The sequence below is a fragment of the Vidua chalybeata genome, chromosome 5 (genome assembly GCF_026979565.1).
Source record: "Vidua chalybeata isolate OUT-0048 chromosome 5, bVidCha1 merged haplotype, whole genome shotgun sequence".
In the NCBI taxonomy this organism is placed as follows: domain Eukaryota; kingdom Metazoa; phylum Chordata; class Aves; order Passeriformes; family Viduidae; genus Vidua; species Vidua chalybeata.
In genome coordinates this window covers 4954271-4967367 of record NC_071534.1, presented here as the reverse complement: position 1 = coordinate 4967367, position 13097 = coordinate 4954271, and the positions used below count along the sequence as shown (strand labels likewise).

The window sequence follows — 13097 nt, the reverse complement described above, 5'->3', positions numbered from 1 at the left end:
GACATTGAAAGCATTTCTCCCTAGGAATCCCTTTTCTTTCCACATAGCTTTCCAAGCTTGGACTTGACAAACTAGAACAGACTGCTCTGAAAATACATGTCCTCCTTTGCAGTTGTGGGTCAGGGATTCAAACCAGAGCCAGGATCATGGTCCACAAGCAGTTGAGGGGGCAAGGGCTTATTGTGGGTTTAAAAAACAATACAAAGCAAAACAACCTCTGCACTGTCCATGCATGCACTGTTAGGTGCATTTCTTCTCTTCCCTTGGCAGGTTCAGGAGTAAAGTCTTTCACTTTAATACCTCAAGCTTATTCCTGCAACCCTGCACAGAGAACCGGATAGCAGCATATGCACATCTCCTCAGCCTCTCGAGTCTTAAATTTTAATCTTTAATTTTTGAAATAAGTGATTATTTTACCTTCTCCTTTGATGAACATTACTCCCCTCTTACCCCATTCAAATACAATTTAGCTAATTAGTAAGAGGTTACCATATGTAAGCACATGCAACCTGATAAAGCAAAGGTCTGCAAGAAGACCTGATGTGTTCCACATGCCCTCATGACTGCTGACTGCCTCTTTCCCAGCCCTCATTTACTGTGCAACTAAGTCACTTGGCTCATGTCTCTTATTTCTACCAGTGCAAGGCTCACCGCTCCTCAAGATGGGGGAAGCGCCTGAGCAAACCCCTCTTGCCACACACCAGGGAAGCAAAATCTCAGGGAAGTCCCCAGGTTCCAGCACAAACCACACAGCCACTGCAGAATACCCACAACTCACACAACATAAACACAGCCTAAGATCTGAGAAACCCCTGCTCTTCTAAGAGATTTCAATTCCTCCGGTTCAGTCCCCACTGCCCTTTTTCATCTTCCAACCCTTGGCAAACTGCAATAACTGCACAGGGGAAATCAGGAGCTTTGCTCAGGATGGAGCTGGGGTTCTAGTCCTTGGTAGTTTACCCCTGCACTAGGGCTATAGTGGGCATGGTTTCTCTCCAGCCCAAAAGCTAAGATGAGGGCTGGAGGGAGGGCATGGCTGCACCTCCTGCTCATTGGAAGCTACAGCAGGTCATAGTCCTTTCCCTGAGTGCTACCATGATCACCTGGGAGAGAAGAACGTTTGAGAGCCAAGAAGAATTCCCACTGCAATTCTTCTTACCCCCCAAAAACTATGTTGAGGGTTGGAGTCACAAAAGTTGAAGATATCCTGGGAATATTTGGTAGTTTTATCTTTCTTTCTTCAAATTTTGTCCAGTACAAGTTTTCAATGACCATTTCCTTCTTTTTTTGCCATTTGTCACGGTCAAAGGAAGTATGAAGGGAAGGCTGAAGTGGAGTGCAACAGGAATAACAGGATGGAGAAGGATAATACAAGACCTTTTGGCTTGATTTCTTTTTTAACAAACTCTGTTCCTGTCTTTTCCTTCTGTAGAGAGGAAAAGGGTCTTTTTATGAAGAAAAAAAACCAAAAAAACCCCAAAAAACAAAACCAGAACAACAAACAAACTGGAAATCCAGAAGTGGTAGTTAGGTGTTTACAAGTGTACGTCCTTTCTTCTGTATAGAGTGTTTTATTTCCAGCTGGGAGGAGCAGCACAGTATGAAAACCTCGTACCTTCTCTTGGACTTCAGTTTCAAATGCATTATGTCTTGGCACGTTATCAACAATTACAGGGAAAAAAAAAAAATCTCCCTCCTCTCCATACCAATCCTTCAGTAGTGTATTTCTGGTGGTGTGCAGGACACGAGCAGTTTCCCATCAGATTCAGAGTTCTCCAGAGGTGCCCAGTTCCAGGGGTTGATGGAGACCTGTCAGATCTGTCACATGCATGCAGCAATGCCTGAGACATTTGTATAAATTTAACAAACCACTACTCAGTTTCTAATTGTGCTGGGGGTTGCACAGCAAAACACAGCCACTGATGGCATTTCCCCTTGTTCCCCCAGCTGGGTGTATGTGGGTGTTTCAGTTTTTAAAGGAAAGATGATTAAATGACACTGGGTCACTGAGCTTTAACTTAAAATTTCTGGACTTGACTTTGTCAATTCCATCCATTTCCAAATAAACTGGATTCATTTCCTGATCCTGGGAATTTTATGATTGCTTTCAATGGGCATACTAATATCTCCTCTAGCTTTATTAAAGTAAGTTGCTTCCTGGCAGAGGTGGGATGATATTGTCAGATTATATATAAGCAAGAGGAATAAGTTCATGCAGTCAATTACACAGCACCACATTTGTGTTCCAAACTGAAGAGTTACTTGCTTCTATCTAGGATTTTTGCAGTGTTGCTCAACTGCCTCAGAAAAAGTGAACAGATCTCCATGACTTCTCTGACAGCACAACATTACCTCACATCTTAAAGGCATGGCAGCAGGAGCAAAGGGGCTTAATGTCCTACCAAGGATTGTACAGGAATCAAGACTGGGGGGAGCTGTTTTCCCCATCAAATTATGAGTAACATTGGTGGGAGGGAGAGGACAAATCACTGAACTGCTTACCATGAGGCCTGACTTCAAGCCTATGGGTGCTAAGCTCTTCCCACAGCTATTTGCAGCATGACATTCAGCTCTTTAAAAAAATAAAAATTCAATATGTCTTATGTGGTGCTGCAGTCCTTTGCAGGGAATGTGAATGAGGCTTGCCAGCCTTTTCCATCTTCCACAGTAAAATATCTTAAATGATAATGTGCCAGAGAGGTACAAATTCTGATAGTTGACTTTCAGTGTTCATTTCACCAGCAGTTTGTAGTTTTTAGTTTTTAAAGGAAAGGAAATTAAATGGGGAAAAGATTGCCCTATTCTAATTCTCCAGCTAAACTCACAGAAAACTGCAGCAGATAAGGTTCCCATAGCAATTGGAATAGGCACCGAGCCGCACAGATGAGGCCCGATTTCTGCGCTTACTTTTGGTGCCGGCCGTTTATCTCCATACAGCACAGGGAAAAGCAATTACTTGGAACAAGAAACAAGGGAAAGGAGCCTGTGACATCTGTGATTCATTTTGATGGCCATTCTCTGGCGTGGTTGGGTGCAACAATATTGCAGCACAGCCATGCACCAGTGCATGTACCCTTGACCACAGCAAAGCTCCCAGGTGCATCCTGCCACTGGCTTTTCTGGTGGATTTAACTGTGAATTTTTGATAGGCATTGAAGCAGGATTTGGCAGGGATCTTTACAGCCCCAGCCTCCACAGGACAGAGTCATCTGGCACTGCACCAAACCTGGCGGCAGAGCACATTTCCTCCCACCCATTGTCTCACATTTTTGACTACCCTGCCAACAACCAACCTTTAATTCGACACAATCTGCTTCCAATGAGCCCGTATTACCTATTAATTTTGCTTTATCTTGCCTGAGCTGATGATTATTGCACCTGATTATGTCTTCCTTATCCCCTGAGCAGTCACCCGCAGCACAGCCAAGGAAATGCAATCATTCTCCCACCCTCTTCCCAAAGCTACTCTGAAGCACAGGATCAGGCCCATCAACTCCTTCTATAATTCCTCTACAAAATGCCCCAGCAGTGCAGTTAAATTTGTGGGCGTGCAGTCCTCAGGGTCTCATTTTCCCAGCTGTGCTGCAGCTCTTTTTCTTTTTCTTACCAACTGCTCTGGGACTTTTCCTGCACTCCATGAATTCTGTGAAAGAATTGTCAAATATTCATCGGTTTCACTCTTGGATGCATTTTCACTGGGCCGTGTAGTTTTGACCAAGAGCAAGTTCCCTTAGATAGTCATTCCTCACCCCCTTTTCCAGACTGAGACTGCCTTGAGATCCATCATCAACAAGTACGATTGCATCGAGCACCCTGTCACTCCTTTCCCTTCCAGTGACAGCTGAAGCTGTAACTACTGACAGTGCACCTCCTTTTGTCATTGGCTATGAGACATTCCTGGCTCTCTCTCCCTTGTACAGAGGTGTCCTAGTAATGCACTTTCCTTTGTCATTCTCCAGCTTCTTATGTTCTTCTGAACCAATTTACTTATTTCCCGTGATAGCACCCCATCGTTTCCTGCTTTTGCATCCTTCACTTGGCTCCTTCACACCTTTAATCTCTGCTCTCTCTCACCACCCTCACCACTGTGGTTTCTTTTCCTCCTCCCTACAAGAATGCACCTTTTTTTTCCCCCTTTTTTTTTCCTTTTTTTCTGTTTTTTGCTACAATGTTCTTTTTCTCTTCCCAACCAGAGTCAGTAATGAAGGGCACTTCTGACAAAAGCATGCTGCAGTCTCCACAGCTGCTGGCAGGAAGAGTTGTCCCCAGGGTGTAAAAGAAATGCTGTTGCCAGTGGGTGCAACCATCCGGCTGGAAGGAGAGGAATTGTCCCAGATGCTTCCATCACAGACATGAAGGAGAGAAGGGAAAAGAAACCACTTTGGGAAGGAGAGAGCAAATCAGTCTGGGTTCTGGAGGAAACATCCCAGGTGCCTTAGAAGTGGGTTTCTCTTTCTGTGATGCTGAGCAGCTCCTGGACTGGAGGAGACCATCCCTCACGCCTCAGATCGGACGGCCCCGCCACGTGCTTCTTCTTTGGCTGCGGTAGATCCTCCGCTGGGGAAATCAGCTGCACCAGTCGCTGCAGAGAGGAAGCTGCTGTTAATTAAGCTGATGAGCAAACTGACAGCCAATAGTGATCCACAACCATTGCTGCGGGCAAAGGCACCTAGACAGCACACGTCCCAGCTCCCTCTTCCTCTCCTGCCGAACGGCCGTGAAACAGAGGAGGAGAGCAGGTTCACTTCAGCTGCTCTCAGTGACAAGTATTCTGTCTCTGTGCTCAAATCTGGGCTGTGGACTGATAATCTGATGTACAGCACTTCTCACAGACCTGCTACTGTGAGGGAGGATGCCAGCAATTAGCACCACAGACATTTTCTGTGGCAATGGAAAAAACACCATAAAACCTTTGATTTTCCTATACCAAGTAGCTTTCAATTGATTTTCGTGGGAGCTGTGAAGACTTTCAAATGGGCTGATCATTAGATGCTGGGCATATCCTGCCATGATCCAGAACAGGGTGGTAGGCAATACCTACCTCAGTGGCATTTCCCAGGTAAAGCAGTCCCTCTGCAGACTGGTTTCTGCCCCAAGCCATCCTCAGCTCCCCTCTTCCAGTCATCCAGACTGTGACGGTGAAGGCAGGGGTTGTGAGGCAGCTGCCTGCCCTTAGCTCCCTCTGTCCTGTGCAATGCAGGGTGCTACAGGCTTTCCCACACACATGTATGCAGTGTTGGGACAGCTTAGAGGAGTTTATTCTTAAAAATACCTTTGAGCTCTTCAGCAAAAAGTGCTGGCTCACAGGGACTCTGCAGTGAATTTCTGGTCTTTTTCATCCCAATTTTTAAGTCTCTCTGGTGCCATATGACTTCCCTGAGCTCCTGGTTTCGTCTCCCTTTCCATCCTGCAGCTGATGTCCTGCAGCTACCTGCCAGCTCCATGGGACAGCCTATCATTTCCCAGCTGAAACCTGACTTTCACTGTTACTAACTTTTTCCATCACAAGCTGCTCAGGACAGTGCATGCTCACTCCCATGAAGAGTGCATCACAAGCAGAACAGGCAATTCATCTATGACTCATTGGATTAATTTTAGTGCTCCCACTCCTTGTGAAGTGCCTGCCAGAATCACAGATTTTGTTCATTTATTCAAAACTATTTGTCCCATGATTTCCAAAATTGACCTTGGTCTGCAGCTGCTCTGTGGGTACTTCATTGTAAGTTTTTAGTCTTTGGAGCTTGAGCTGTCTTAATCAGGGACATTAAGAAATAACATTTTTCTTTCTTGGTCAGTCAAGTGTAATGAGAGCTATCAGTTTGTAGTGGTGACTGATCATAAATACCAATTACAAACTTGTTTTCAGTGAATGGTTTGCAATATGCAACGACTGTTCCTGGAAATTTGTGTCAGGAAATTAATCCACTACAATTCTGACTGGAAAAAGAGAACAGGTATATTTTGAGAAATTTTGTTTTAAAAACAGGTGCAACTACCCTAGAAGGTATCTCATGTCTGGCTTTGATTCTGCCCTGAATTAACCCAGGTTTAGCAGCCAATTCCTTCCCCTACACCTAAACCGCATCCTTGGAAATTTCTTCATACTAAGATAGCTGAGGAGTCCCTGGAAATTTCAATTACTATCATGTAAACCAGGGCAAACAGAAAACCCCTTGATCTGAAATGGGCCACTCCTCAGGTGTGCTCTACAGTGAGCATTAACACTGTTCCCAGCAGCATTGCAGTCCAAGGGCTTGAAGCACTTTACCCCCAGTAAAGATACTGCTTGTTTAACAGGTAGGACATGTGGGCAATTACTTCTCTGGCAGCTCCAAGCCCTCATTCAGATATCAAAAGCTTCTGAGCTGTGGGGAGTCAGACATGTCAGCCACGGATTCACCTTCCCTGCGACAATGGAACAAATAAGGATTTCCTGTACCCAGCTCATTGCTGGATGTGTTGGCAATGCAGGATCCTTCTCTCCATGAGCCCACAATGTGGCTGTCACACCTACACTGCAGCCACAGGGATGCTCCTGTTCACTTGCTCCCTCTGCCCACCCCACCCTCCAACCAGCTGCAGTGGGGATGGGGAAGGACCTGCAGAGAAACTTAAATGTAGAAATTTAAATGTACTGTACATCACTCAGATCTTTCTTTATGGTCAGGAGAGGTGTCATCTCCATGACTCCATCTCCCTAGATAGAGTTCTTCCTAGGACAAGGACAAAGATGTCTACAGTGAAAGAGGACAGGCTCAGGCATGGCACAGGGTAAGCCTTTACAGCTCTGTGAGCAGGTCCTCTTTAATAACTATTTCTTTTTTGAAAAGAACATGATCCTGACCCAGGACTACAAGGGACAAGAAGTAAAGGCAAAACAGGTCTTGGTTTTGCACTTGGTTTGCATTGGTATCTACTGAATATATGCTATATATATATGTCTATATATTGCATTGAGCATGATGGTCCAACACCACATGGAAGACAGGACATTTGATGATCAGCCTGAGAGCTGTGCTGAAACCCTCCAAGCTCTCCAAATTGCCAACAGGTGCTACAGAGCATACTGGGGAAGGGTGACTCTCGCCAGCCCTTGCCTTCTCAGAGGAGAAATGTGCCATGTACCTCCTCCCTGGGGCCCATCCTGAACCAGCTCGGGGAGCAACACACACAGTGACCACAATCCCAGTACCTGTTTCAGAGATCCTTTGGTTTTCAGGAGGATGAAGATGGCATAGAGAGGAATACAGACCATGGAGGAGAGTGCCATCAGCCAGCCTAGCACATAGCCCCAGGATGGGTACTCGTAGGAATTGTTGTATTTCAAGGGTGTGTACTTGATCAGGGAAAACAGGAAGACACCCTGGAGAGCACAAAACACAAACATAAGGAAAGCCAAGGGGCAGCCAAGGCCAGCAGCCTGGCCACCCTGCAAGGACTGGCTGCTCTGCAAGGGTGGCAATGGGTGCTCTGTCTTGCATGAGCCAGCAGGGACCTTGCTGGCTGCAGCGAGCAGCGCCTGGTGCGTGCTGGCTGCACAAAGAGTTCTGAGAGCCAGGGCCAGGCATCTCGGCGGTGTAAAGCCTTCAGGCTTCTGAAGAGTCATAAGCAAAGTTGGCAGCAGCTTTGAGGGCCCAGCAACATTGAGACAGCAATTTATTCATATCAAAGACAAGAATTGTTCTGCCTGGCAGAAACACTCCAGAGGAGCCACACAGGCAAAGATTTAGCCTCCTGGGGCTCTCTAGCTACAAAGCTCTCAGACAATTTGGGCTGGTTTGAAAATTTCCCAGATCTTCAAGTTCTGCTGAAGCCTGGGGACAAAGGACTAGGAATCTTTTGTAAGTTGTAGCTATAGATGTCATCTGTGTTCCCACTGAGGTCAAAGAAAACAACTCTCAACATCAGATACAAAAACAGAATTTGGCTGAGAAAGCATGTAAAAGTCAGTGGAACAAGACTGGACATAAATTCAAAACAGGCAAGAACTTGCCTGAATTTGGGTGCATTTTATTTAAACCCAGTCACAGAGGTTTTGGAAGAGATTTAATAACACAGAAAGCAAGTGGCTATAGAAAGTTACTTCTGAACCATGGGCAGTCCCAGGAACACAGACTGAAGCCAGTATTTCAGAACAGGATAATTTTCACTCATCTTCTATTCATAGGTAATTTGACCAAACCTCCCCAGGCTTTTAGGGCACATTTCCTTTTGCCTTCACAATAAACAACTGGATTTTCAGGCTCAATTAATTTTCCAGGCAAAACATAAGGCTTTACAAAAGAAATAAATAGCTACCTCAGCTACAGTCAAGCTTCTGCTTCTCCATACAGTTTGAAAAATTTACAGCAGCACCTTGGAGATAAATCAGCCTTTTCTACTGAGAATTTGGGGACCCAGAGTGATATGTCATGATGTCATAATTGCACTTACCAAGCACAGACCCGGGGTGAACACCAGCCAGCATATCTTGATCAAGGGCCACGGCCGGAAACCAATCATGTCCTCAATGTTGTCATAGAAACGGTTGGCACCTTGGCCACCAACCAGCACAGAGACAAAGTCATAAGTCAGATGGGTTTTGTTTTTTTCAACCATTATTCACATCAGATTCCAAACTTTCTTTATCCTTGGTGTTTATTTCTGGTGAAAACATGGCTATCTTAATAATAGAGCAGCAGGGAATGGGGTTTTCTGGTATTGAAAAGGCCCATCTGTGGCTAAATAGAGATGGAGGGGCTTAATTTCACTCATAAGTGTCAGAAATATTGACACTGAAGAAAAGCATAGTCCCTCAGACAGCAGCAGCTGTAAGTGAGAAGATGCAGCCATGCACTGGTAAGGACTGCACAGGGAAAAGAGGTGCCTGGTTTACAAAGCAGCAAGGGAAAGCTCTTGCAGGTTAAGCATATGGGATTGTGTGAGGCCAGAGTGCCAAAAGGAGCAAAGAGAGTGGGGAACACCTAACAAAACCTTCTCTTTGTAAATAAACATGCTGGTATACCAGGGAAGTCATGTCAAGAATCACCACTGAGTTGGGCAGGACCCCTGTCATCTCAAGAGCCTGTCTTCCACAGAATATTTTATTATTGACATAAACTCATAAAATCTGGCAATTAAAACTCTTCTGAAAACCAAACCTTCCATCTGCAAGTGCTGCTGTACTGTCCAGTGAGAACTATCTGGTGGGGTCTGAGCTCTTCCTTCTCTTCTCATTAGTTTCACTTACTGGATTGTTTTGTTCACAGTGTGTGGGAACCACCTAAATCTCATGGTGCCCTGGAATGGGATATACTTCAGAAAAGCACCTGGAAGTCCTGCCACCGGCCAGACTCTAACCACTGACTCTTCCCAACCCAAAGTACAAAGAGCAAGCTTATGCAATGGCATAGAGGAGACAACAAAATGCAGATGGATTTCAGCAGACCTTGCAATAAAATCTGGGATGTCTTCAAGTATCAGGAGCCTAATATTGGCCAGAAAGAAAGGTAAAATGAAGAAAAATCAAAAAGTCATTTATAAGGTGCCCTAGCATCTTTTTAACCAAAACTGACCAGATATACCAGACTGCCTCAGGTAAAATAAGACAACAATATTAGACAAAAAAAAAGTGAGCTAGACTGTTCAGAAAAAGGGTTACCAGTTAAGCACCTCTGGGATGAAATAATACTGTATTTGCTTTATTAAAACTCTGTCATGGTGCTTAAAGGATTCTGCTTTTGGGGATGTTCATCCATCTGTGAGCTCATGGTCAGGCTACAGTTCCCAGCTGCAAATGTGGTAAGAATTTACTTCTTTATATCTCAACACCAGAATGCTGGACTAGGCAAAATATGTGCCTAGAGAACTGGCAACACTTCCGAGTGCTTGGAGTTTGGTGAGTTTTATTTTCATTTGTGGTTTTTATGTCTCAGAATTAAATTCTCATATTATGTTTCCCTTAAATATAGTAGTTCTACAAAAGTACATTATGTATGCTCTTTTTTTTAATTCTTTGCATTATTTTCTATATCCCATGACTAATGCTTACAGAAAATCTCTTTTAAACCCAGCTTTTTGAAGTATTTGCAGGGAGGGGGGAGGGGGAGCATAATAGTGTTTTGAACACCTCTTGATGTTGAGTTGGCAAGTTAACAAGTAGCCTCAAGCAAAGACAACAAACTGTGTTTTATCAAGGGACATGCATATATATTGTGTGGGAGCCCAGCCTATACCAGAGAACTTCCAAGCTGTAACTATCATGAGGATTCAGATAGCATTTCTGAAAATATATAAGGGATGAAAGGAGTTGGCATATAAAATCAATTTTGCCAAAAAGCCAAAATCTTCCAGAGGGTGAAAAAAAGAAAAGAGAGCTATAGATCATGTGAATTGCAGTTTAGAGTATGAGCACAGCACAGTATCTTCCACAGAAACACACTTTCATGTCAGATATATGACAAATTAATTCATAATACAACTTCATGGCAGATAAAGTTTCTCTGCCAATTTGGATCTAGGATCTAGTCAAAGAGACATATCAATTAAAGCAATACAAAAATGCCAAACAAAAAGAAGAACACACACACACACATACATCCATCCATCCATCCTCCAACAAGAAGAAAAACCCCACAACTTGTGTTGTTAATTACGATGTGCCTCCACCTATCTTTGTCCCTCTTCTCCGTAGAACAACCGCCAGGTCCTAAATTTCCATAGCCACTGTGGCAGTCAGTGGGTGATGTGATGATATACAGTGGGGACTGACATGAACATCCTCAGAGAATATATGAACAGGAGGTTTTACATATTCTACATTTCACAGGCAGATAAAAAAGTAATCAAGCTTAAGAAGTCATCAGTTCAACTACTCAACACTGACTTTTTGAGCAAACTAGAAGCTGGAGGACACATACTGGAGCAATGTGCCCTTCTTTCCCAGCACATCAGAATAATTAGATAAAGCTACTGTAGAGAAAACCATTAAAAAGTCCCCAAAGAGATTTTTGTTGGAGTGAACAAAGATGTTTGCTTTTACCTCCAATATTACAAGACAAGAAAGAATGGGATGCAGTCATTGGATGGTTAACCATGAATGCTGGTACCACTTCCCTTGTGCTGATCAATCCTGTATACCTTCAAAGTGGTTGTGTGCTCCTCTTACAAATCATTTAGCCATGTAAATTCACAGGAATAGATTTCACACAAACCGAACTAGAGATTTACTTACATCCTTATCTCTCATCCTTATGGATCTTTTCTCATTTTATGCAGTTTATAAAAACAGCAAATGAGACCCAAATTAAAAGGGGCAAAGATTTAATTTTACTTTTACCATATTCAAAAAACAGTGAGTTTCACAGTTCTGCTAGTTTGGAATCTACTAAAAAAAAATCTCCCCATCTTTTCTCCCAAGTTACATTTATTTGCATTCATCTATATCAAATTTCATCCACAACATTGCAATAGGTGATGACCGTGGCTCCATGCCACAGTACCAAGCTTGTAGCTGCTCCCTCTCTGTCTCAAACCTGCAGCATCAACATCTGCACCAAGCCTGTGCAAAGAGCCAGCAATGGAGGTGTGGTGGCACCACAGCTGCACATCCTGGCTCCACAACTGCACATCCTCTGGGTACCAGGCACACAGAGCAGGCCCTTTATGGCCCGTAAAGAAGCATGTAAGGCTGCTCATAGCCGGTGCATCTGAGAGCATTCAGCACACAGGGACAGAGCAAGCCCAACAGGCAGGATCCAGGCAGGAGGAGGCTGCTACACCATGCTGGTAGTCACACTGCATGTGAGCAACAGAACCAGAGAAAGATTTATCACTGCACAACACAGGTTTACCCCAGGGCCACCCACAGGTACCCTCTGGCATCAGTTTGCTTTAGCTGTGTAAAGAGTCCTAATGATTTCAGCTCTGGCTCTCCTGTAGTGATGGAGACCCTTGCTTTCTCCTGGAGCAGCTAATCATAATGTGCATGCTGTGACTGCCTGGAAAATCTCCTCTGCAGCACATTTCAGTGGCACCATATTGTGACTCTCAGTATTCAAACCCCATGCCTGCTTATAGAAGGGCTGCCTGTCCCAAAGTGGAAGGAGAGCAGAGACGAGGAAGGAGGACACCAGAATCCCTCTAGAATCTCCTCTAGAGGGAACACGATCTGCAAGTCCAATGCCGTGCAATCCTTCCACAGGCAGGGAGCAGTATGGAGGAAATCCTCAGGTCTCTGGGAGAGCAGCTGCCTGGCAGCAGGGTGAAGCTGCCAAGTGGTGGGTGGTTGGCGTGTGTGCTGGGAGAGGGGAAACTCAGAACGCATATTTGTGTTAGCAGAAATGTTGTAATTCTTCACAGTGTAAGCAAGAGGCTCAGCTCTGCCAATTCCAAGGCTGGGGAAAAAAACCCTTTAATCAGGACTAGTCACTTTTTTCCCCCAATGTAATGCCTCACCTTGGCCCTCTGACTATATTTTGGACCAGAATCATCCCAATGGATGCAAAGCAGAACATCAAGAGGGTAAAATCATACTGTATGGAGTGGCACAAATGAAACCATGACGGTGAGGAAAAGGGCCCTTTCTCTGTCCCCAATTACTCCATCTCCCTTTGAGGCTGCTGGGGCAGCATCACCTCTCCTGTTACTCATGGCCTGACATTTCTCCTCTCCATGGGTCATCAGAAAAGGCCTGTGTGACTGTAAAAATGGCATTAAACATCAAAGCATAATTCAGTTTAATGAATTAACCTAGAATGGTGATCCCCATCCTGTCACAGATGGATGGGAATCTCCACATCCCTTTAAATCCCAAAAGGACTGGGCAGAAGGTGACTCAAAATTAAAATGTGGACAGGGTCTGTTACTGCAAGCTGTGAGCTTCCCTTGAAGGACATCTTTCTGAAATAAATCTCTTTTACAGATCTGCTTCTCTTGCATTCTCTGGAGCCCAAGACCAAGCAGCTGGACTGGTTATGCTTTCAGTAAGAGAGGAGTTTATCCAAACTAGCAATTGGCTCCTGCTATACATAAAGCATTTGGAGAAACTAGTAAGCCCTTCATCAGCAACTGCACTACAGCCAATGCAACCTCTATAAAACCATAAGCACCAAAAGGAG

At 44.4% G+C, this 13097-nt stretch overlaps 1 protein-coding gene across 3 annotated transcripts in view; it reads right to left on the bottom strand.

Annotated features, from left to right (window-relative positions):
• Window positions 1-1214: 1214 nt before the first annotated feature.
• SLC6A12 (solute carrier family 6 member 12) overlaps window positions 1215-13097 on the bottom strand; it is a 38707-nt gene continuing 26824 nt past the window's right edge. For all 3 annotated transcript variants that reach the window (XM_053942203.1, XM_053942202.1, XM_053942204.1), the window contains exons 13-15: window positions 8434-8534; window positions 7193-7363; window positions 1215-4582 (exon numbers count right to left, since the gene is read on the bottom strand). In XM_053942203.1, coding sequence (XP_053798178.1) covers window positions 4436-4582; window positions 7193-7363; window positions 8434-8534 — 419 coding nt within the window. In that variant the 3' untranslated portion in view covers window positions 1215-4435. The remainder of the gene's footprint in view (window positions 4583-7192; window positions 7364-8433; window positions 8535-13097) is intronic.